Here is a 26554-nt window from a genome sequence, read left to right as displayed (position 1 = left end):
GGGAACTGGGGGTTGGCAGGCGGGGTAGGAGAGGGTCTAAGGACACGGGGGTCCAGGCAGAGAAGTCCATCATGCCATTTTTGAAATATCAAAACTGAAATGCACAAAATGTAATCAATATTATACATATTATTTTACAACGAATATTCAGCATGAAGTTCATAGCCTGTCCACTGCCACAGCGGAGGGGAGAAACATGAAATCTTCGGCGTCCTGCTGACATTCTTCATGTGGAGGGGTTTGGGTGGTTGTAAATGTATGTGTGTGGTGTGTGCATACACGTATTCACATGTGTGAGTTTGCGTATACATTAACGCGCGGGAAACGCGTGTGAGTGCGTGAGTCAGACGCTGGCGCAGCGTGGTGATGACAGAGGGGCAGTGTGGACATCTCCTCCCAGTACGTCAGAACAGAGCGACTCCACAGCGTCCAGCCTCTCTATCTGCACCAGCCTGGTCAGCAGGTCAGGGATGCTGTATCCGGCCGTACTGATCCTCTCAAACAGCTGCAGGCCGTCGCTCATCCCTCCGATCTCATCCCTCTTCAGGCCAAAGCTCTCCGCCAGGTGCCTCCAGGTCTTCACCACGGCCGCCTCGCTGCTGTAGGAGGAGCTCAGCATACGACTGGCCTTCTCCAGACAGTCAAATGGGAGTTCTGTAGGACTCAGACCTAAGGGGGGGGGTTACATTTAGATGCCATAATACTCGAGGACAAACAATGTGGACAAACGGATTGAGCTAATTTCATTTTACAAAACAACACGATAAAACTAATGGTCACCTGCAGTACTTCTGCAGAGCCCAGTCTGATGTAACGCTTGAGTAAGGCCAGAGATGGGACTATGGCTGTGAATAAATAACAGTACAGTACTCACCCTCGGCCACTCCACAGGCTCTAGCATAGAGATCTAGGATCTTTTTCCTTCGACTCTGAATCTGCAGAGAACGAGAGGGAGAGAGTAGGTATAGTCAGTTACTGAGTCATTCCGTTCAAGTACTCAGGAAGCTGAATGTGGTCTCTGTCTCACCCCTATAGCCTTGTTGTTGTTGTTGTTGTGGATGATGTTAGCATTTCCACTGCTAAAACCGTTGGCATTGTTCGGGCTGCTGGGGTTGGATCCAGTCTTGTCCCTGTTCAGGAGCCCAAGGGAGAGCAGGCAGAGGTCCGGCTTGTTGCCCAGGTTCAGAAGGCAAAGGCTGGGGTTGGCATCAGCCGCCCCCTGCCTTTCCAAGGCTGCCTCCTCATCGCTGTCCATGCTACGACTCAACAGCTGCTCATTCTCTGAGGACGCATCGTTCTCACTGGGGAAGAGCACATCCAGGTTAAGGTATAGCAGATGACGTTCAAATGATATAATTTTTTCAACAGATGTGTTCGCATTGTCTAATTATGCTAACATGCTATAGCCTTTTTGTTATCCTGAAGGTAGCCTCATTGTTTTCATCTCCAGTTCCACAGAACACTGTTGACTGTGTGCAGTGTGTGTTTCTCCCAAAAACACCTTGTTGACAGCAGATAATCACACAATAGCATTGTCTCTACAGACGTGTCCACGGGCAGGCGAGCGCGCGTACACACTCACACACACAAGCCTTGTCTTTTACCAGTAACCCTACACCAACCCTGGCAGCTAAGACACAGAGTTAGCACATCCTCTGGCATGCTGCTAGCCGCTCTGTTTACCACGGCTGAGTCTGGCTACATGATGTCATGTGAATCGTAAGGGGTTATATTGTGTTCACATGCGAGAAGGACATACAACCCATATAGGGTCTGTACATGTAACTTGTGATACTGTATGTATAAAACACACACCCTCCGTCTAACAATCTTTTGGTGAGGGCTTGTTCTCTTTTCTTTGCAGTGCTGTTCTGTCAGAACCAATAAGGCTTCATTGTTAGTGAGTGTGTCATTGAGACAGACAGACCAAGAGGGTTTAGGGCCATGAGCTGTCATCCATCCACCTGGTGGTTTGGCTGGGCTATAGACTAATTATCTCTCTGTCTCTCTCCACCATTCTTCTTTTTCCCTCTTACCCACCCTTCCCTCTCTTTTTGTCTTTCTCTCACTGTCTTTCACTCGCTCTATTTCTCTCCCTCTTTGTCTGTCTCACTCTGTCCCCCACCCTCCATTCCATCTCCTCCTTCAGGGCCAATCAGAGCTCAGCTACCTCACCCTACAAAGCCACATAATCACTCTGCTTCAGAACAATCCTCAAGTGAACTTGGTTTCTAACCATGCCCACACAAGGGGGCAAACACACACACACAAACACACCCAAACCTGGTCTCCCCACTAGAAGGACTTGTAGTAGTCTAATTACCATCAGATCCTGAATAACAGATAAAAGAACCTCTGTCTATAAATTCCTGCGCGCACACACACACACACACACACACACACACGTAAACACATTTAAGAGATGTTGGTAACCATTGCGCATATTCTGTGTCTGTCTGTTCAGAGTGTGTGTGTGTGTGTGTGTTGTGTCAGGTGTGCTGTTAATCAGGACACCTTACCTTTTCACTGTCTTCGGAGGTGTGGGTTTGAGTTTGTCAAATTCATCCTTTTCAGAGAAAATGACGACGCTGTCTAAAAGAAAGAAAGAAATGAATGTGTAATGTTATTATTTTTGGATTTTTATCAAACATCATTTTAAAACAGCGGCTCAAATGCTGGTTAAGGTCCAAACACCCACAGGCACAGTATGCCAATAATTTTTTTAAAGAAATCAATTAACCCGACTGTATTGTTCAAATGCCATCACATCAAAGTTAAATGCTTAGAAGTGTCTGGCCCTGCCAGCTTAAATGGTGTATGCCTCTGGGACGCCACATCAGAGGGAAACCCATAGCTCCCAGCTCTACCGGATATGTCAATCACAAAGACTTAGAGGACAACCACTCAATACACACACACACACACACACATACACACATACACACATAGAGCAAGCTCCCAGCAATACACTGAGAAAATGGAACCAGACATTCAGTTTTGCAAATGAATCACTTCTGTTTGGGAATACAAACATGCAAGTTGGATTTTAATCTCAGAGGAATGTATATACCTATGAGCATACTGGAGGTAAACATGTTCTATGTGAAGTGCTAGTATATGTATTACTGTCAGGTTAATAACCCCAGCAGTCAATCAGTTGTTAACATTACATTTAGTGGAACACCGATGGCCTAAAGCTAGCGCCACGGTCTATGCTAAACATTCCACCGTGCTACACTCACTGACTGCATACGGAATGTGCAGTACTCAACACTTGACTGTCAACTGCAAACACAAACACTAAACCTAACCACTAAAACCTAAACCCCTAATCCAGAAATAACCTTTTTCATTTTTCATTGAAAACCTGAACATACACAAATATGTACCTGTCCCACATCCACAATCGCCAGACCTGACAGTCAGCAGGTATGAGAATGAAGCCCCAGCCACTACCATACTTTCAGGGACCTCAATAGAAATTAATGGATGGGGGGGCTAAGCCTCGTTTTGGGGGGTCTGGGCATACTCCCCAAAACATATTTTCATCATGTATTTTTAGAGTAACAACGGGTGTAAAATCCTTCAAAATAAGGTTATTTTTGGTCAAGGTTAGCTAAAAGTATACCTGTCTCATAGTTTGTGTTAGACACTGATCTAATATGACTTACATTCTATCCAAATAAAGAAATTAAAGCCCACTCTGTATACATAAAGTATATATTCTGTTTCTAAATGAGATTTTTGATTAATTCTGAATCATTTCAAAAGATTTAGTCATTAGTCCATTCACCTCGGGAATTAAGTCAGAAAACAAATCAATCATAATTAAGAAAAGTATCATTTAATAACCAAATCTCCCTTTCTCTGAACAGAATGCATTGCAATACGTTAACTTCAAGGCCAAACAAACATGAATCGGTGAAACATGCAGTTTTGCAATTGTGTCCCGTTGGACCGAAAAATTTAACATAACTAATCTCTTACCCCCCAGTGAGCATGAACTAGTGTGTGTGTAGTAGTGTGCTTGTAATAGAGTAGTCTGTGTGTAGTAGTGTGTGTGAGGAGGGTCACCTGGAACATCTTTCTTCTCCTCCTGTTTGTTGGACTGAGCCTCCACAGCTTTCACCACCTGACCAGAGCAGCAGGCTGCACACACAACACACACCCAGTTAGTGACCAAACCGAAGCATCTCTGTGTGTGTGTGTACTTGTGTGTGTGTGTGTGTGTGTACTTGTGTGTGTGTGTGTGTGTGTGTGTGTATGCGTGCGTGTGTGCATGCATCTGTGTGTGTGAGAGTGAGTGAGAGGGTTACCTTGTCCACTTGGCTTTGCTTTAAGGATGTAGAACATGATGATGAGGACGATGGCGATGGCCATGATGAAGATGGTTGACATGGCGATGATGAGTGCGGTTGCTAGGTGACCCTGTCCTGTGGGGTCTTTGTGAAGGTGAGGGAACATGGTGGTGCTGCTGGTTGAGACAACAGGGGCTTTGCCTGATGACACGGCTTTGGTGATACCTATAACACACAGATCCTGCACATTTACTACAGAAAAAGTTTAACGCAGTCTGTCGGACATCCCGACTGACCTCATCCCACTAACGTTTTGACATTTTTATTGATTTAATCAGCACTACCCAGGCCCTGTGGTCACTCTCTCTCTACATCCCTTTCCCACTCCCTCACTCTTTTCTTCCTCCCTCTTGTCCTCCCAGTGGCTGTCATCAGCGCCGTTCTGCGTGTTAGTTTACATTTTGTGGGTAGAACACAACCAGATCAGATCCCTGTTTATTTAGTGGAGCGTGATTCCACATCTTAATCACTGTTGTGTTTCTCCGGCTGTGAAGCCTACAGATAGATAGACAGGCAGGCAAACAAACAGACAGGCAGACAGACAAACAGACCCAGGCAGACAGACAGAAAGGCAGTCAGACAGGCAGGCAGATGGCGTCAGAAGAGACCAAGGATTTCAGCTGCATTTAAGATATGCTCATCATGCTGCAAACTGTTGCTGTTATATTACACAATGACCTGAGTTCAACATCCAGCCCCTTTCTGGAACAGTGTACAGAGAAGATAAACTAGGGACAGAGGCAGCATGTATTGTATAGATGTGCAGTTAACATATTCTTGAGATATTCTATATATATATGTTTATATATCCTATAGATGACACGTTTCAGACGGAAACAATACCCAGTACAGGCAGAAACATGTAAATCATAATTTTCATGCCTTCCAAAGTTTTTAATTATCTGGAACCCATGTTAACACGCACACACATGCACTGTGATTGAAGCCAGGGTAATTTACAGATTACTTGGCGAGTGCTAGCCTGCCTTCAACCTGAGATAGCAACTGCGCTACTTAAGTCTGGTTTGGGCATTTTCAAAACTTCATTTTAAATGGTTGATTAACATGTAGCCTCAAAAGTATTTTCACTGTTTAACCCTCTTGTCCTCTGCCTCCCTTTCCCCTCCCCAACTTCCTCCCTGCCTGGAAGAAACTCTTAAACGCCTGTAGTCTGTTTGTTGGTATCTGTTCTCATTCCTCCCAACTTTCTTTCATCGTCCTCACAGTAACTAAAGTAACACAGTAGTTAAAAGGACAATAACAGTAACATTAACCAGAGCAAAACAAAGTGCCAGTGAGTGTTGGTTTGAGCGATAGACATTAAAACAATTCTTTGGGTTTGAGCCTCACTGTGAGATCCAGACCATTGTGTTCTGCTCAGTCTGTCTTTCTCTCTCTCTGTCTGTCCCTCTCTATCTCAATGTTTATTAACTGGTCATAGCCCTCAGTAGCCTGTCCTCGCCTGGTCTTCTCGTCTGTTGCAGAAGAATCATCAAGTAGAACTCACACTCTTTGGTGTTGCGTGGTGCGTTCTGACACGAGTGACACACCATCCCGTACAGGTTCCTCGGTCGGTTCTCCAGGATGTAATACCTGAACAGAGAGAACCTTCAGAGAACAGACTAATACCAATCAACACACTGTCTGTATGTAAATATGAAACAGTGTCTCAATAACATCTGAGGTCAAAAGGTTGATCTGAATCCATAGGGAGAGATGTGTGTTTAGGTTAGATGAGCTACTATCTAGCCATGAGCTGTGTGAGAGGAGGAGGGAGGCTGCTTTAGAGCATGGCGTCCTTCAGGGCCTTCGGGGTGGAGCGGCTATCATTAATCAGAGAGGATTATTAAACCACAATCAGTCAAACATGCACACCAGAACACTTGTGGTCAAAAGTCATCATGCTGGATTTTGCCTATGGTGTGCGGGAAGAAATGCATAGAAATAAAAAGATGAATTGTGTTTGGGACTTTTGTTTTATTAATTCTATGTTAATGCATTTAATCCTATTCAAAAGGCAAAATCCCGGGTAAAAAACACAAAATAGACCCGATTCTTCTTTATCCTCAATTTTGTCTGTTAGTTGTTGGGCTTACATGAAACATGACATTGAACATTAGATTAAAACCCCATTCTTAGGAAAGAGGTGTTTGGTGAGGAGTTAAGTATTATTGAATAAAGAAGCATATAGATTCCATCACCATCACAGGCCGTTAGACAGGCAGGCATACAGCAAGCGTACAGCATTCCTCAGTACAGCTGAGAGAGTATATTAAATCAGCCCGTAATGTTCTGTTAAAAGACTCCGGTCTGGAAACTGACTTTAAACTCAATTGCAACCAGACAATCACTCTGACGTGGTGGTGTCACTGAACTATATTATGTGGTGAGAGGGGTGAGCGAGGGAGAGGACAGACTGACAGACAGAGAAGACCGAGGGAGAGAGTCAGAGAGAGGAAAGAGAGAGAGCAGATGGGGAGGCAGAGAAAAAGGGAGGAGAGACGATCTGAGTGGGGTCCTGGAACAGTTCGTCTAGCTTCCCCTGCCTCCGTGTTGCTGTGTGACCAGATGACAGCTGGGTAATTGAGGTGGGAAGTGAACAGGCAGGGTGATATGAAGACATGGGGGTTTTCAGTGGAGTTATGGGGAAGATATGTCCTACATCGGGTGGTCCTGTCTTATCAATTCAACCTTGAAAGTGAATGTGTGTCTGCGGATGTGTGTGTGCGTGCGTGCGCGTGCGTGTGTGTGCATGTTTGTGTCTGTGTGTGCGCGTGTGTGTGCGTGCACGAGTGCGTGTGTCTCTGTGTGAGTGCATGTGTGTGTCTGTGTGTGTGTGTGTGTGCATGTGTGTGTGTGTGTGTGTGTGTGTGTGTGCATGTGTGTGTGGTTTCACACGATGTGAAAACCTGATTAGAAGTCTGGGCTCTTTGCATGCAAATGCTATTTTAGGCTTATGGGTTTGGTTTAAGGTTATGGTGACAGTTAGGTTTAACAGTTACCTGGTTTAAACATAAAAGTGATGTTATTGAGATTCGTATAGGAGTTAGGGTTTGGCTTAGGTTTAGGTTGTGTGTGTGTTAGTGAACATACCCAGGTAAGCAAGGTCCACAGTCTGAGTCGCTGTCTGCTGTTCCAGGTCTCAGTACTGTAGCTCGGTACAGACCTTCACAGTCTTTATGTCTCCTGCAGATCTCGTACTTTCCCTTGGAATACTTCCCCGCTGGACATGGGACACAGCCAAAGTCCTCATCCTTAGTATCATAGCCACAGTTCTGCACGGACACACAGAGGCAAACACACACTGATACATGTGCCACACACACCGCAAACACCCATGCATTACCAATCTGACGCCGTCTTTTCCGGTTTAGTCAAGCCACCATGTTGGAGGACAGCACTCCCTTCACCATCAACCTTAATCAGCTTTCTGGCGCCTGACCACCAAAGGGAGTAGCTAGAGCTTCAAAAGACACACTTTTTCAGGAAACCGGAATGGAATGTTCAGAGAACATTGAGTAGTGTTACAGATTTTAATGAACTGTTTAAAATATATTGTGTATTAAGAACAGGCAGGAAATACATAAAAATAACGCATTGTGTTCTCTGGCTGGAGTCTGTTATTGAAGATGTGAAACGTACTGTAATTGATACCAAGAACGTGAGTCATAATTTAGTCATTCCAAACATGAGTATTTCGGTGTGTCGGTGACGTTTCTCTAGTTAGTTAGAGTGTGTCTCTGTTGGTAGGGCATGGCGCTTGCATGGAGGACCAGCATTGCAAAAATGGACGCTCACCATTATGAGTTGCTTTGGTCAAGCGCTACGTGACTGTAATGTAAAAGTGTAAATGTAGCGTATGTTTGTGTGTATAGAAGATGGCAGGGAAAAGGAAACTGATGTACTAGAACGAAATGAAAGAAGGTTGTCTAAACAGTCCCGACCTCATGTTCTCCTCTCAGTAGGTTGCTGTGACAACCCAGTTTGACAGAAAGATGGATAAGCAGTTCTTTGATCTGTCCTTATTCAAACATTTAAAACAGCTCCATCCTACAGTTAAGCTGCCTGTCTATCTGTCTGCCGCCCGACTGCAGAAACCTACATCCCCGCAATTTCCAACTGGCTTTTCCAATTTACCCACTATGATCGTCTGATAAGACTGGATGAACTTATCAGTAGCAGTCTGACAGGACGGATCAGTGTTAGATCTCCCAAATGAATTCACTTCTGTGCGTCCCAATAAACCTTATCCAGACTGTCCAGATAAAATACAATTTCAATAAAAGAGTGTTTGTCCTTTCTTCGTGGTTGTGGTAAGGTGGCGTATCAATGCAGTAAAACCATCTGTCTCAGATCACACCAGCTCTGTGTGGGACTTGAAAGAGCACTGTTTGATGTGTTTGTTGTGGGGGGGAGGTACTCATTATCCCAGTGATGCTTAGGAGACAGAGGTAAAGCTGTGGGCTGGATTACAGACTAACTACTGATCTACTGGTCAGAAATGAAAGATGAGCTGAATGCCTGGTTAGTTATGTTGCCGCTCGCCGATAAGTCATGAGCAGCTACAGTCATTATCTGTAATTATATGGGATAACATGAAAAGAGGAGAGAAAAGGCAGGGCTCCTTTTGGAACTGCTGTGAAGTGAAGTAGTCCCTGTGTGTGTGTCTGCGCGTGTGTGAGGTGTGTCCCCGTTATCCAGAGAAAGTGAGGTGAAACGGAATGAGGTTACATTAACTACGTGCGCGCGCGTGTCTGCGTGTCTGCGTGTCTGCGCGCGTGTGTCCCGTTCCACAGACGCAGGTGGAGCTGCCCGCTGTACTGTTTGTGTTGGCTGGCAGTCTGGTGACTCATGACGACTGACAGTCCATGGCAGGCCTCCTACCCACGGGGCTGCAGTATTTGGGAATGACAAACGGTGAACGTGCTCAGGTGAACAGGGTTGTAGGCGGCTAATGTCTATAGTGCGATGGCATAACCCTGTGTAACCAGTGAACTCCCTGGGTGGTCTGAGTAGAAATGCAGCTACCTTATAAGATCAGAGCTGAAGGCAGGTAACAGAGGTCAGGCTTCACGCTACGACACCCCTTCCTTCATGATCATCTCCTCGTTACACTCAAAGGTACCTACGCCAGGAGGCGAACGTGTGGTTGTCTCACCATGTGGGGCTCATGCCCAGGTTGGCATGGAGGGCAGGGTTGGCAGCTACTGAGGGTCTGGTTGAAGAACTCAAACTCTCCACAACTGCTGTATTCTGCCCTGACAGGGAGAGGACAGGATACCTGAGAGAGAGGAAGAGAGGGGAGGTGGGGGGGGGGGGAGAGAGAGGGGGAGGTTGAGGTACTGGGTTGTGGTGTATAGTCAAGTTGGATCAGCTTTGTTTACTGTGGGTGGTTTTACATAAGATACATCTCTTTGTTCCGTCTCCAATTCACTATAAGATTCTAGGAATACTCCTGCTGACTGTATGTTCTACAGCCTTCGATCGCTTATTCTAAAGCAGTTGAATGAGACGATTTTTAAATCCTTTTGGAAACTACAGGCGGGTGACAAATTAAAGATTAAACCTGAATAAATGAAAGGAACGTAATAAATACAGATGCTTCCATACAGGCGTACTGCATGATTCAATTAAACAATTAACATCCTATCATGCTCTGTGCCGTGTGTACAGATGGTTGAGCAGGTCCAGCTGACCTCGATTTAGGATCTAGATGGAAACAGTTTTTCCATCCCTCCAGTATAGTTCCAGAGACTCGTAGAATCTGTGCCAAAGTGCATTGAATCTGTTCTGGCAGCAACATAATTTCTACAAACCAATCCAAACCAGATATTAATATACTACTACACTGAGAATGCTACAACACCATCTCTCCAAACCAAACCACATATTAAAATACTAACCATAGTGAAAATACTATACCACTTCCTCTCTAAACCAAACTGAACCACATAATAACATACTAACCATACTGAAAATACTACAACTCTATTTCTCCATTCATCCATCATTAACATACTAACCATACTGAGAATACTACAACATTATCTCTTCATCCATCATTAACATACTAACCAAACAGCCATCTTTGAGTGTCAGTGACTGTAGGGACAAAACATGCTTGTTTAAACTTGTCACTAATTTATTTCTGAAGTTGTTGGAGTGTTTTAGTTATGCATAAATATGATTGTAAACATATGTGTTCCTGTGAATGTGTGTGTCAGGCAGGGACGTGCATGTGCACGTGCACGCGTGTTTTAGTGTGTGTTTGTGTGTGTTCCGTTAACTGTTCTCCTCACACAGATCTGCAGTCCAGATCCATCCATCTGAACCCACAGAGAACAAAGACACAGTCAGCTCTCCCAGCTCAGGGCTAGGAATGTTGCTCTTTTAAACACAACAACTTACACAGTGCAGTTCTGAAAGATCAAATACAATGACCAACATGGGGACTGAAATGAAACACAGTTACTGTTTGTAACTGAAATGCTTTAACAACAAACACCGGCTGAGCGGCAGCTGCTGGGAGGAACTGGACAGGACTGAGACGGGAGACAGCTAACAGGAAGACATGGGACTGCCGGAGCACACTTTATCATGATGGAGGAAGGGGAGGAGCAAGAGGAGGGGCAGGGGGTGGATTGGAAGGGAAAAAGCGGTGGAAAGAAGGAGGAGCAGGGAGAGAGGGTGGAGGAATGTGGGGCTGTGGGTTACTACCAAATAATCACTCAAACCAGAAAGTTGATAGTAGTTAGGAAGCAATGACAGAGAGAAATGGAAGGGCCCCCATGAGAATGGCTTGGTACATCTCTCTCTTCTTTCTCTGCTTCTCTCTCCCTTTTTCTCCTCACCCTCCCTCACCCTCCTCTTTCTCCCTCTTTCTTTCACACTCTCTCCTCTTTTCAATGCAATTCAATCCAATGTGCCTTCACTGGAATGGGAACCTGTTTACTCTGCCAAATCGAGTGGAAAATAAGAAAAAAAATCTATAAATGGTTAGAAGTGAAATAAACATTACAAGAAATCTAAGTCAACATTAAACACAGAAAATGTTTCAAAATGCTAAAATGTCCACTGTTATATTATTAGCTGTATACAGTGTGGTAACTTTGTGCAACTATGTTAGTATATACAGTACGGCCAGGGAAAATAAACTGAGGATATTGGATAGGTTTGCACTGTTGTTTGTACTCCACTGGACACCCTTTTCTCATTGCAACAGGTAACACATGTTGCTGCTGTGATAGGACACTGCAGTATTTCTAACAGACATTATCAATGATGTAAGAATATTGGCCTTTTCGTCAATGATAAAATGGGTCTAACTGTATCACTGTCCAAGAGTTCCTTCTTTCTCTCACCCACTTTTTCACTCTCTCTCCCTCTGTCCTTGTCTTTCTCTGCTCTCCCTCGTTTCCTCACTCTTTCTTGCTGTCTCTCTCCGTCTCTCTCTTCCTCTCTCTCTAATACAGTGCTCCAGGAATGGTTTTAGAGTGGATCATTAACAGAGCTCTGAAGGAAGTTAAACTCCTGGGAATACAGCCAAACACACACAAATACAGACATGCACGCATGCGCACACGCACATGCGAGCGTGCACACACACAGACACACACACAGCCAACAGGTTTCAACATCAGAGGAGGAGAGGAGAGATTCAGGAGATACCTCTGATGTTTCACAACCTTTGGCAAAGACCTGCTCATGTCTGGGTAATACCTCTGTCAGTGTGGGTCTGTGACACTGTTTCCCTGGTGAAGATGAGCCATTCAGGAGAGAGGGAATGAGATTAAGAAGGCGGAGGAGAACGAGGAAAAGGGGAAGAGGATGGAAAAAGGGTGAAGAAGAGGGGGAGCAAGGATGAGGAGTGGGAGATGAGGCTGAGGGATGAGGAGCTGCAGGATGAGGAGAGGAGAAAGAAGGAAAGGTGACAGAGGAGGATAGTGTAGTTAATGAGATACCTACCAACAACAAACAGAGGAATATGAATTCTATCTGACACCCTCTCTGGAACATCTTCACACCTTCCCCTATAAGAGAAGGAATGAAAGACAGAATGATAGAGACAAAGAATGAGACAGAGAGTGAGAGAGGGAGACAGAAAGAATGAGTGAGTGAGTCACACAGACATGAATAAATTGCATTTCAGACTTTCTGGTGTAGACTTTCTAGAATAGTGTGTTTTGGGTGGTTGTCTGGCTTCATGACCCAACTGTGCTTCAGATCTGGTTAACGGCAGGACACTCATTTTGGAATTCTTGGAGCAGAATGGATGGTTCCTTCAATGATGACAAGTCTTCCAGTTCATTCCGCAGCAAAGCCTCCCCAGAACACCACTCTACCACCACTACTGACCTTTGACACAAAGTTAATACAATGTCAATACTGCGGAATGCAGTGTTTGAAGGGACCATATGCACTGCAGTTCACAATATCGACCTCATATCAAGCCAAGCTTGGTCAAGGATATTGAGTGTAATGGGTCGATCAGGTTTTCACAGGTGGGCATAGGGTGTTGCATTACTTTGTTTATTACATACTTGAAATAAGTATACAAATGTTGTGCTATTTGGTCATTTTTTAATGGCGCTGTTTCTTGCTTGTTGTCTGGGTCTCCTGTGCAGGTCATTAAGATGTCACTCCAGAAACATGATGGCAGCAAGTCCTGATGAATGTTGCTGACTCATACCAAATACAGCCACCACGCATCAGACTATGTGGGTTACACACTGCTGAGCATGAGTGTGTGTGTGTATGTGTGTGTGTGAGGGATACTCTTCCCCATTTTAAGTTATTCCTATGCCTACTGATGTGATGACATCATTAATGATCCCTTGATCAGGGCTGCCAGTCACTGAGAAGACAGAGCAGGAGAGAGTGAAGGAAGAAAACACACTGGCAGAGGATGAGAGGATCGGCCCCTTCCCCCATTTGACACATGGATTATGGGTAAACAGTCATTTAAGGGACTGTGCTCTGTTGGTTTTACTTCCTTTCCCACATGCAGAAACCTCTAACTAGTCCAGTAGCACATATTACTACACAGGCAGAAACCTCTAACTAGTCCAGTAGCACATATTACTACACAGGCAGAAACCTCTAACTAGTCCAGTAGCACATATTACTACACAGGCAGAAACCTCTAACTAGTCCAGTAGTACATATTACTACACAGGCAGAAACCTCTAACTAGTCCAGTAGTACATATTACTACACAGGCAGAAACCTCTAACTAGTCCAGTAGCACATATTACTACACAGGCAGAAACCTCTAACTAGTCCAGTAGCACATATTACTACACAGGCAGAAACCTCTAACTAGTCCAGTAGTACATATTACTACACAGGCAGAAACCTCTAACTAGTCCAGTAGTACATATTACTACACAGGTAGAAACCTCTAACTAGTCCAGTAGTACTACCCTCTTAAAGGTCCATCAGAGGGAAACTTTTTCGCATCTGCAGTTGCCAGTCCAGCTCTCACAGGTACATTAAAGAACACGTCAAACATGATTTATCCCAGTTATACATGTATTCTAGAGAATAATGTCTGTGTAGAGATTTTCAATGGATTTAATTATGTTTACAACGTTATCAACTGTGTGTGTATGTGTGCTGCTATGCCCAGCCGTTAACTACAAAAGACTGATTTTATTGGCCCAGTCCATGCGCTGTAATAACAGCTCTTATTTATGTCAATAAAGTATAAATGAATGTGGCATGCATTTGTGTGTGAGTAAAGTATAAATGAATGTGGCATGCATTCGTGTGTGAGTAAAGAATAACTAAATGTGGCATGCATTTGTGTGTCAGTAAAGTATAAATGAATGTGGCATGCATTTGTTTGTCAGTAAAGAATAACTAAAAGTCGCATGCATTTGTGTGTCAGTAAAGAATAACTGAAAGTGGCATGCATTTGTGGGTGAGTAAAGTATAAATGAATGTGGCATGCATTTGTGTGTCAGTAAAGTATAAATGAATGTGGCATGCATTTGTTTGTCAGTAAAGAATAACTGAATGTGGCATGCATTCGTGTGTGAGTAAAGTATAAATGAATGTGGCATGCATTCGTGTGTGAGTAAAGAATAACTAAATGTGGCATGCATTTGTGTGTCAGTAAAGTAGAAATGAATGTGGCATGCATTTGTTTGTCAGTAAAGAATAACTAAAAGTGGCATGTATTTGTGTGTCAGTAAAGAACAAATGAATGTGGCATGCATTTGTGTGTCAGTAAAGTATAACTGAATGTGGCATGCATTCGTGTGTCAGTAAAGTATAACTGAATGTGGCATGCATTCATGTGTCAGTAAAGAATAACTGAATGTGGCATGCATTCATGTGTCAGTAAAGAATAACTGAATGTGGCATGCATTCATGTGTCAGTAAAGTATAACTGAATGTGGCATGCATTCATGTGTCAGTAAAGAATAACTGAATGTGGCATGCATTCATGTGTCAGTAAAGAATAACTGAATGTGGCATGCATTCATGTGTCAGTAAAGTATAACTGAATGTGGCATGCATTCATGTGTCAGTAAAGAATAACTGAATGTGGCATGCATTCGTGTGTGAGTAAAGTATAAATGAATGTGGCATGCATTTGTGTGTTAGTAAAGTATAAATGAATGTGGCATGTATTTGTTTGTCAGTAAAGAATAACTAAAAGTGGCATGTATTTGTGTGTCAGTAAAGAACAAATTAATGTGGCATGCATTTGTGTGTCAGTAAAGAATAACTGAATGTGGCATGCATTCGTGTGTCAGTAAAGAATAACTGAATGTGGCATGCATTCGTGTGTCAGTAAAGTATAACTGAATGTGGCATGCATTTGTTTGTCAGTAAAGAATAACTGAATGTGGCATGCATTCGTGTGTGAGTAAAGTATAAATGAATGTGGCATGCATTCGTGTGTGAGTAAAGAATAACTAAATGTGGCATGCATTTGTGTGTCAGTAAAGTAGAAATGAATGTGGCATGCATTTGTTTGTCAGTAAAGAATAACTAAAAGTGGCATGTATTTGTGTGTCAGTAAAGAACAAATGAATGTGGCATGCATTTGTGTGTCAGTAAAGTATAACTGAATGTGGCATGCATTCGTGTGTCAGTAAAGTATAACTGAATGTGGCATGCATTCATGTGTCAGTAAAGAATAACTGAATGTGGCATGCATTCATGTGTCAGTAAAGAATAACTGAATGTGGCATGCATTCATGTGTCAGTAAAGTATAACTGAATGTGGCATGCATTCATGTGTCAGTAAAGAATAACTGAATGTGGCATGCATTCATGTGTCAGTAAAGAATAACTGAATGTGGCATGCATTCATGTGTCAGTAAAGAATAACTGAATGTGGCATGCATTCATGTGTCAGTAAAGTATAACTGAATGTGGCATGCATTCATGTGTCAGTAAAGAATAACTGAATGTGGCATGCATTCGTGTGTGAGTAAAGTATAAATGAATGTGGCATGCATTTGTGTGTTAGTAAAGTATAAATGAATGTGGCATGTATTTGTTTGTCAGTAAAGAATAACTAAAAGTGGCATGTATTTGTGTGTCAGTAAAGAACAAATGAATGTGGCATGCATTTGTGTGTCAGTAAAGAATAACTGAATGTGGCATGCATTCGTGTGTCAGTAAAGAATAACTGAATGTGGCATGCATTCGTGTGTCAGTAAAGTATAACTGAATGTGGCATGCATTCGTGTGTCAGTAAAGGATAAACAATGTCGTCAGTGTAATTGAAAGGCGATGCGTTGGCAGTCTTTTCGCTCAGACACACCGTTGACGTGAAGTTGAGTTAAACAGGGACTTCGTAACAACAGGTATAGAAACACAGGATTTGAGATCCACATTGTCCAGGCTCAGGGGAAACTAAGTGTCATTATGGACCTTTTTAGATGCAGCTGTATTTTCCAGCGTAGTTTAAAGTGCTTTTTGAAACAAATTCCAGTGAGACCAGCGTGCAAGCAGGTTTTCTGACACACACCACAGTAATGTCCCACTCTAGGAGTTAATGACGCTGGATTATTAAACGTAAACTAACACAGACCTTTACAGGAGCCTAAATGCCCTGTGTGTGTGTGTGTGTGTGCGCGCGCGCGCATGCTGCTGAGCCAGCCAAGGTGGAATATGCTGCGTTTGAGTCACTCCAAATAGATACATTAAGGATTATTACCAGAATATAGGCATACAGCCTGCGTCTTCCTCTCTCTCCACCTCTCTGTTTCTTTCTCACTTGTAGTCATTATTGAATAACCCTCCAACCACAGATAAGGAAATAGGTCTCTCTGTGTCTGCGGTCCAACATGGTGAAACGTGATAGACATGGATATGGCTCCAGTGGCAATGAATGGCCAGTAGCACAGTGCCAATATATACGCTCCTCCTGGAATGCAACTACGTGTCCAACAGTGACTGTGGCCTGAGTTCTCTCTGAGGTACCCTCTCTACCTTACATTCTGCTTCACCGATGACGAGGAGAGGCAGGGTTTGGAATGAAAGCTCAAGAGGTCGGGAGCCACACTACTGTAATGGGTGTCTAGCTCTGAAACCTTCAAGCAGTTTCATCCTGTTTCCATTCAGCCTCAATGACACAAGAAGGGAAGCCCAATCTCCTGCACATGAACACTCATTCAGACACTTAGGATGGAGGAATTCGGAACACTCAATTAGAACAACACTTCTCAATTGGACCGACATTGTAAATCACAGCTACAGGGAAAACATTCACTGCAAATATGTATTTGAATAGTAACTAAAACAAACAGCCTCTGCAAAGACGTTGTGTAAAGACACTCACACGCAGACTGTAATTATTGTTATCAAGTAAATTTCTCATGGAGTCTCTTTGACATATAATTGCAGCATATGCAAGAAACAACAGGTTGAGAGGAGAGAGAAATGAAGAGTGAGAGAGTGACAGTCTTTTTACTGTGGTTTCCCAGATTGAACAGGGCCTTTATTGAGACATAAAGGCTGCAGTGTTGCTGTTCATGCAGGCGCCATGCAGTGTGTGTGATACTGGATGGGTTCAAGTATCAGATAGTCCATTAAGGAACAACATGTTAGGCTGGTCTGCTATAGGGGTCCCGCATACAACCCTAACCATGCAGGCGCGCGCAAGCGCACACACACACACACACACACACACGTTTCTTTATCTATCTTGGTTGAGACCATGGAAAATGTGTAGTAGTTTCCCCTATTCTCTAATCCTAATCTTTAACCCCAACCTTAACCTAACCCTAATTTTTTTTTTTTTACCTAAACCTGACCCCTACGCCAGAAGTAGCATTTACAAAACCATGTGTAAAAGCCACACCTAAAGTAAAACCAGGATCACACACACACACACATATAATACACACATACATACATACATACAAACATGTGCAGAACAGTAGAACAGCACTTCCTCCAGTCTACCAGTCTACACCATAATGTTGTACTACCTCCTCTACAGAGACACTGACGATCACTAAAACAAATACAGAGTTCACCACTAATTACGGCACTATGAACAGCCACCCCATCAGACTGATTCACTACAGTATTTAATTAATCTGGGGGAGATTAAGTCCATGCCGTCTTGCCTTTATGGTTCAGGATACGGGATTAGGCCCGCGTGTTGGGTGGTGGTGGGAGGGGGAGCAGGGCTTAGTCTCCAGGATGGTTCCGGGTTCAACCAACCAGATCCTGAGACTTATCTGTGTTCTAGTGGCACTGCTTGACACACACATACACACACACACACACACACACACACATAAAAACATCACACAAAAAACATCAACCACACTAAATACAGTAAATCTCACAAACACAACACACACACACATCACACTCAAACACATCACACACACAGCACACAGGACAAATCTGAAACATGTGCAAAAATGCAGTAAGATTCTCAAAGTATATGAAACTAAGTCAACTATTTGCATCAAAACATAACTCTATCTCAGGAAAGGTTTTTCCATTCAACCATTACACTAACTACAATACACCCTAAAGTGGTTAAGCCTCTTCTACATACTGTTCCAGAAAAGAATAAGCGACCACTGCAGCTTTTTCTTTACTTTCCAAAAAAGTCGAAAAGGAAGATTTTGAGTGAGGAACAGAAGGGTTAAAATTAAGAGACCACTGCAAATTGAACGCTTCTGTTCCTCACTCAAAACCTTCCGTTTCAACTTTTTTGGAAAGGAAAGAAAAATGTGCAGTGGTCTCTTAATTTTTTCCAGAGCTGTATTTCTGTGCCATTATTATACTATAATTATAATATGTACCATAAAAGGGAATTAGACATATTATCACAGCATGAGCTGTATGTGTTTTCCCCAAATTATTATACCAAACTTACGTAAACATTTGAACCTACCTATTATCATTCTTGAATACTCTTACTAATGATGCCACAGCTGCTGACAGTGGAATGGACCTGCCGGGTAGCCTCTCCCATAGAAAGGCCATGATTGACAACATGGTCAATAACTGTGGCAAACCTTCATCTGCAACATTAAGTGTTTGTTGTTTCACTCTGAGATACCCCACCAGCATGCATGCAAACCCCTCTTCCACTATGGTCCCCTAAACCTTGTCCGTACGCTCCCCAATCAATTGGTCCGTTCTTGAAAATAGCAACTCAAATGGGAACTCTGCAGTCTGCACGAATGAGGACTGATTGCAGACTGAACAACTGTGCAAATACGTTTTGCACATGCACTCAAAACAGTTTCACTTGCAAATGAGTCGTTGCTATCAGCTCTGACCAGATCATTTCATTTTGTTTGATATTACTTATTCAACTGAATATGCCGTGTTTTGTAGAGAGTTCTGTTGACCGCTTTGCAAAAATGTACAAAGCATTGCTTTCTGTGTGAAAACGATGAGAAAATACATCCTGTTTTGCAGAGAAATAATGAGATCAACTGTACCACACCCTGTCATTAAAAGTCTCTTGGCAACTGAGAAAACTGACCCTAACCTTGACTCCAAGCCTAAAATGTATTTCTTTAAGATGTGAGTACCAGCAAAATGTCTTTGCTTTGCCAGACTTGACATGGGTTACAAAGCAGAATAATACAAACACAGAGAACTGGCCACTAGAAATGATTAGCGGAAGTTGTGCAAATTACTGTGGAGAGAAATCACAACAGGTGTGTGTGTGTGTGTGTGTGTGCGTGGTGCATGTGTATGAGTCTGTCTGTGTGTTTGTGTGGGAGACCCAGTGGCGCTGCTGGGCTTTCAGGATGAAAAGAAGAAAATTGAACTTTTTGTTTTGATAAAAAGCTTGTCTACTGAACAGGAAGTGAGAGCTGCAGAACAAGTGTGCCCCGAGCAACTCATTATCAGACTAAATGAACACAACACACACACACACACACACACACTGATGCTTTCATCAGGCTCCAGCCCAGCACCTCACACCCCCCATGTCCCCTGAGCCTCACACACACACACACACACACACACGCACACATCTCCCCTGGAATCCGTCGCTTTATCTGAAGTGCTTCGCTCTTCCCTCTCTTCCTCCTTCTTGTCCCTTCTTCCCTCTCTCTCTCTTTCTCTCTCACTCTCTCTCTCTCTCTTCCTTGTCAGGACATGCCTGTGTTGAGACCTCCGTCTCCTCAGTCTCCAGGGTATTCATCTTCTAACGAGATCTAATCTCACATCAACACACTGACAGTCATTATCAGTGTCATTAACTAGCTGACAGACCCACACCTCAGGCACAAAGAAAGGCTTTCTACAGACCTACTCCTCAGGCGTGACTCTACACCAGCAGACACCACAGAGGTCCTTGTACAGTAGTAGATAGGATTCTGTCCCCAGGCAGTGACTTACCGAGATGATCCCAGACCAGATCATTTAGTTTAACATGACACACTGTTTTAAGGGAAACAAACAAACTCTCTCGCTCTCTCTCCCCCTCTCGCCCTCTCTGTCTTTCACTCACTTGTTCTCTCTCTGAAGGTTTTTATACTACAATAGATCTCCCAAAATGTTTTGAAGAATATCGGTAGATTATTTTTGTGTTTTTTCCAACTATCTCCCCCTCTATTTCTTTGTCTCTCGTGGGTTTCATAAGGTGTGGATATGTCGGTCTGACCCTCTCTTATCAGTGGCCATAACTAATCAGCATGATGGAGCAGGTTAAACTGCTGTCATTAAAAACAGATGAGTATCAGAATTTTGTTTAAAGGAAGATAATCTAGTAATCCAGTATGATCAATGGCAAAACGTTTAATTAATTATGCATCTTCTCTTGAACAATGTAAACTAGGTTTAGAAAGATTTTAGTGTAAGAGTTAAAGAAATGATTATGGTTAGGGATATGGTGAGGATTCATGTAAATGTTACTGTTAGTTCACAGATATCTTACATTTTTTATTGATATTCAGTAAATAAATCCAAATAAAGTGTTACCACTCTCACTGATCCTAGAACTGTCATACAGACAGACTGATTTATTGGAAAGTCCCAGAGACCAGCAATGTCAATCAGCTAAACACACAAAGATATACACACATTAACATACATTCAAACACAATCTGGTGGAAGGAAGGCGCCTAAACAACAGACCTCTTCAGACATAGCTGGGAGCGAGACAGACATAGACAGACAGACATAGACAGCATCCTAACAGTAGGATGTGGAAGAATGTGTTCTCATCCCGCTTTCTTTTTCATCTCATTTCCTGTATCTATCTATCGCTATCTCTCTCTTTCTGGCAAGTTCTCTCTTTTCCACCATCTATCTCTTTCCCGCTATCACTCAGCCTCTATCTCTCCTTCAATTTCTTTCCCGACCTCTCTCTCTTCCTTTATCTCCCTCTTTCTTTCTCTTTTCTCTCCCTCTCTCTTCCTCTCTATCTTTCTTTCTTTCTCTCCCTCAATTTCTCTCTCTTCTCTTTCTCTCATTCTATCTCTTGCTTTCCCTCCTCTCTCGCTCCCTCCTCTCCTTTTCTCTCCTCTCCTTCTCCCACTTCCCCTCCTACCCTTTTCTTTCTTTCTCTCCCTCTATCTCTCTCTCTCTTTCCTTCTCTCTCTCCTATTAATTAAATCAAAAGTGTTTTATTGACATGACATAACAATGTATGTACTGCCAAACTGTACTGTGGAAATACAGTCATTATTCATTTACAATTTAACATCCTTCAATTTATAATAACAATCAATATGGCAACTGAAGAATTAGTAGAGCAGTAATTAAGAGAATAGATAAACAAAAACAAAACATGAAATCTAAAAATAAAAATCACATAGGACATGTTTGTTGTTTGGTCAGCAGAGTCCCTCATGCTCTGCTAATAACAGATATCTGCATCATCCCAGAAAAAGATGGAGAGCCTATTCTTTCTCTCCCTCTCTGAATTTTATCAAACCCCTGCTCTCTTTCTATCTCTCTCCTTCCCTCTTTCTCTCTCTGACACTGATTGACAGCTGTAGAGCAGTAGGTACAGAGCCTGATAAATAGTGTATGTGAGGGTTTTGGTCTAAGTGTCTTTTTGTCTGGATCAGTGAAAACTGTGCATGAACTCTACGGGAAAGCCTGGGGAACATTGTACCAATAGGATCAGACAGATTCCCCATTCTCCCCCTAAATTGACACAATGTTTTAGTTGGACTTCTTTTACGAATCCTAATGTTTAATCTTATAACACAATGTGTTTTGGGATTTAGCTCTGCAAACCTGGTAAACAGATTTCATTAAATAGAGCCCAGGGGTTAGTTAGTTCTGTAAACCTGGTAAACAGATTTGATTGAATCTGTTAGTTTGAAAAATGTTTTGCTCCCTGATCAGAGTCTTAGCGGTAACAGATGTCATCTGAAAGACAGAACGGAAATGAATGTTTAACCTCATAATTGATATTTACTGTGAGTCGATAATGACTGTCAGATTAGGAAGTCACTTTTCTAACAAAGCAATCAAGGAGGAGATGAAGCCAAGAAACCAATTAAATCCTTCCTCACCAACACACACGTGCATACACACACACACAAACACACACACACATGCTCACACACATATCCTATTCGGTTCCTATGCCTATGTTTTACTTATGATGACCATTTAAAAACAGTTTCAAGTACAGTTCTGTCCCCTTGGCATAGGTCTCCACCCTCTTTAGTCAAGGGCTGTTTTTCTTTCTATAGCTTTCTCCTGTGGCCTCCTCCTCTGTCCTCTGCCCTCCTGTCTCCTCTGTATCGTACTCTATCATCCTTGTCTATTGCAAACAGACACACTTTCTAACACACCATCATGCAGCTTCTAAATCAAGAACAAATCCTAAACACAATCAGTCAGATTGTGGAGGATTTATCCTCAAAAAGCCAATCATTCCCCTTTAATACAGATAGATGTGCCAAATCCATACAGATCTCCAGCACATGTTACCACTACAACCGACCTCAACGCAGAAAACTCATAAATTGGACTGAGTGATGGGAACACAGTTTGTTCTCATTAGTACTCAATGATTTCCAGCCAACAAACAACACAAGTATCAAATACACATTAAAATACACATCAACACAGACCCACGCATTACCAGCAGTTGTAAGTGAGAGAGGAAGGGACTGAAGAGATGGTGGTAGAGGTCTCCAGTGAAAGACATCCAACGGTACAGGATGTTTTTGTAAAAAAAAAAAAGAACTTGTTCTTAATAAATTGCCTGTCTAAATAAGAGTCAGTTACGCATCAGATGATTCATGAAGTTATGCTTGAATCAGATTGTTTCCATGCTTTCAGAGAGACAACTAGGCTCAACTAGCTTGTTAATTATTTAACACGGTCATGATATGACCTGTTCAGATTCAACTATGTGCGAATGGGAGTCTGGCCCGTCGGTCTGGTATAGCCTCTTTCTCTCCCTTCATCATTGATTGGATTAATTACAGACGGACTGTAAGCTCCCGTCTCCAAAAACAGCACAAGCAAACTCTTGATTTACATGAAAAGGAGTCAAAACACACATATCTATCTTCTCCCCCCTTTCTAGTCTGCCAGTGATCTGTCTGTCTTTCATCTCTCTTCACCTCCACCAGGGCGGAACGTCTCACCGTTTCTCTCTTTCTTCATCCCTCTCTCTCTTTGTTTAGGGGGTGGTCATGCTTTAGCTGGGCACGGTCAGGTACTCTGTTTGTTTGTCTACCTAACATATTAGTAGGTGGGCATATTGGTTTATGTCTGTTCGTCATTCTTTACCACAACCGCGGAACGACTGTCTGTCTGCCTAGAGTGGGATGATTATGGAGCCTGCAGACCCAGTGTATACGGTCTGGGTAAAGGGTCTGTGAGTGGGGCTGGGTCCTGGTGAGTAGAGGGTCTGTGAGTGGGGCCCTGGTGAGCTGAGGGTCTGTGAGTGGGGTTGGATCCTGGTGAGTAGAGGGTCTGTGAGTGGGGCCTTGTTGAGTAGAGGGTCTGTGATTGGGGCTGGGTCCTGGTGAGTAGAGGGTCTGTGAGTGGGGCCTTGTTGAGTAGAGGGTCTGTGAGTGGGGCCTTTTTGAGTAGAGGGTCTGTGATTGGGGCTGGGTCCTGGTGAGTAGAGGGTCTGTGAGTGGGGATAGGTCCTGGTGAATAGAGGGGTGGACTTTGGGGATCAGGACTGCGGTCTCTTGGACTATACCGACAATGTTTCTGTAGCCTCAAAACACCAGACATAAAGTACTCCTCTCTCCTCAAAAACTTGATCATACATACAACTATTATTTAACCAGGAATGTCATAACAAATTCTCCTTTTCGATGACGGCCAAAGGCATTCAAATGCTGGACAAGACAATACACAGAGCAGAACTATTGTAACCATTTAGAACTATGTATTAATACAAATGGACAAAATGAAATTACATTAAATTACACTACATACAGCAAGACATACTGATAGGAATAGAGGATTCCATATTTGCAGCTGACAGATAGCAGCTTGTTAATTTGATTTTAAAAGAGTAAGGTGAGACACGTGCAAATTTTAAGGGTCTTTTGCAACTCATTCCAGTCATTGGTGGCATCAGAAATGAAATTAGTGTCAACCAAAGGAAATATGGGCTTTAGGAGTGACCACAGTGAGATTAACACGAGATGTGTTAAGGTAGAGAGGGCATTTACCAAAAAGAGACTGGCTTACTGTGTGAAGGGAGGTCAGGGTTAGGGTTTGTCTTGGTGTAAAGGTAGAAGTGATGAGTGTTAAAGGGGGCACGGGTTACAAAGTGCACGGCAGAGTGGTAAATTGAACAAAATAGAGAGCAAAGTTGCATGTCTTACTTATGGACAATATTTTTAGCATTTATTACCAACATTACTGAAAATAAGATATCTGGAAAATTGCTGAAAGAGAAAGCTTGAGTGTTACATTTGATCTGTTATTAAAACATGTTTTATTTTAACATGATCTGACAAATTCTGAGATAATTTCTGACATGAAGACTGAAGAGACAGCAATTTAAAATAAGCTGCATTTTCATTTGTTTACCTAATACAGGAGTGACATCCTAGACCTCCGAAATATAATTTTTAAAATTATTTATTTATAGTTGTAAATGTTATCCAGAATTTCAGTGAAAGGCAAACGTATTCATAGACGAAAAACGATTAGCCCAAGATAATTATCTTTATTAATACTAGGCAAATATGAATATTATCATTGCCTTTTTGTTGTTATTACTGTATCAGTACATCCTTTCATCCATTTAATCCCGCGGCGCCATAGCCTAGACCTAACGCTTTTGAAGATAAATTACACTTTTTTCCCTGCCGTTTCTTCATTTTTTAAATCCTTTATCTACCTCAAACATGAAAGACTACGGCGGTGTGCTGGGGGGAGAAAGGAAGAGGGACATAGAAGCGGAGAGAGAAAGAAAACGAGAGAGGGACACAGGAGCGGAGAGAGCGAGTGAGACAGAAAAACAGAGGAGAAGAAGTAGAGAGGGATTGATTTCCACCCTGAGCATTACAGCAGTGGTTCAAAGCTCCACACTTCAGAGAGCGGCAGGACCCAGCATGTCCAGGCCGGGCTAGGCTGCCTGTCTGCGGCCAGGACTTCCCCCAGGGCCCGGGGAGGGAGACAGCTAGGCGGCACAGTCAAAATAATTGAGAGGATAGCAAACCAGAAACCGGCACAGGGACCCTCCACTGTGACAGAACCCGTTGTCTTTCTCGGAAGATGAAAAGTGATACAGAAGCCTGTGCTCTTTTCATATAATTACCTCATGGTACACATCAGCTCTAATCGATTCAGTAATACGGTATAATAAATTGTATTACTTAACAAACCACTTAACCCCCCCTCCCCAACACACACATACACACATAAACTGCTCTCAATTATCATGCTATTAACTGGGTATGACCTAACACAAAAAGCAATATGAAAAGAGGAGTTAGAAATTGAAGAAAAACTAATATTTAGCTAAATTAGGCCTGTAACATATTTAAAGCAGAAAAACGTTCCTAATTAAATCTGCAGAACGTTTTACATTTGTCTAAAATGTCTTTCTGAGCAATGTCTTACTTTTCTATCTACTAGATTTGGGACTAGCAAAGAATGTAAGCTAAAGCATGCAGTGATTTGTGAAAGTTAAAATTACAGTTAAGTACATGAGTCTGCAGCATAAATGCACCAGGAATTTCCCCAAGTCTTGCAGCAATCCCTCTTTACATTCCAGAGCACCTTACCTGCGTGTGGAGTGGGTTTAAAACAGGACAGGTCTAGCGGAGTGTATGTCCACGATAAAGTGATGGTCGGAGCAGTGCTGTGGTCTTTCTGTGCGGACTGCTGTAGCATAGCCTAATAATCAAACTGTATTCGACCGTCTGACAGGCATCACCGAAATGTAAACCGTTGTAAACAAATCCTCCGTTAATCTCTCTGTCTTTGAGACCGCTGCGTGCATGATGATCTGCAATAGCTCCTCCTCACAGATGAAAATGAGTTTTTCTCCGCCCCAGACGACGATCAACCTGATGCAGGTAGTCGAACTGTATTGCATTTGCACGTGGCTTTACAGCTCCACTACGACATCTAGAGGCAAGCCCCACAAATACAACTCAAAGGTTAGCCTAGTCAATAATAAAAGAAACGCATGTGTGCTGCTTTTAAACTAATGGTGTGGTGTGACAGGCTATTTATTAAATCTGTAATAATTTATCTGAGCCTATTTTTTTATCAGTGCCAATTATGTATGGGAGAAA

General features: G+C 42.8%; 1 protein-coding gene across 2 annotated transcripts; it reads right to left on the bottom strand.

Annotated features, from left to right (window-relative positions):
- Positions 1–26291, bottom strand: edar (ectodysplasin A receptor). Of its 2 annotated transcripts, XM_010880145.5 has the most exons (11): positions 26039–26291; positions 12324–12388; positions 9517–9639; positions 7452–7633; positions 5866–5951; positions 4317–4523; positions 4075–4149; positions 2520–2592; positions 1028–1301; positions 875–935; positions 1–669 (listed from the first exon to the last, which is right to left on the bottom strand). In XM_010880145.5, exons 1-11 carry the CDS (start codon positions 26145–26147, stop codon positions 344–346), a joined length of 1581 nt encoding a protein of 526 aa, XP_010878447.1. In that variant the 5' UTR covers positions 26148–26291; the 3' UTR covers positions 1–343. The 2 variants fall into 2 exon arrangements, with proteins under 2 accessions (XP_010878447.1, XP_010878448.1); XM_010880146.4 differs by lacking the exon at positions 12324–12388 and having other exon boundaries at positions 26039–26123.
- Positions 26292–26554: the final 263 nt, after the last annotated feature.

The sequence above is a fragment of the Esox lucius genome, chromosome 16, assembly GCF_011004845.1.
Source record: "Esox lucius isolate fEsoLuc1 chromosome 16, fEsoLuc1.pri, whole genome shotgun sequence".
Taxonomy (NCBI): Eukaryota; Metazoa; Chordata; class Actinopteri; order Esociformes; family Esocidae; genus Esox; species Esox lucius.
This window is presented reverse-complemented; position numbering and strand designations above follow the sequence as displayed.

Bases quoted from the DNA above. Each gene is read 5' to 3' on its own strand.
- edar (XM_010880145.5), bottom strand. From the start codon at position 26,147: ATGCTACAGCAGTCCGCACAGAAAGACCACAGCACTGCTCCGACCATC. The intron at 9,640-12,323 runs GTAGGTATCTCA...CCTCTCTCTCAG, and splicing joins TATTCCTCTGTTTGTTGTTG to GTATCCTGTCCTCTCCCTGT. The intron at 1,302-2,519 runs GTAAGGTGTCCT...GCTCTTCCCCAG, and splicing joins CCTCCGAAGACAGTGAAAAG to TGAGAACGATGCGTCCTCAG.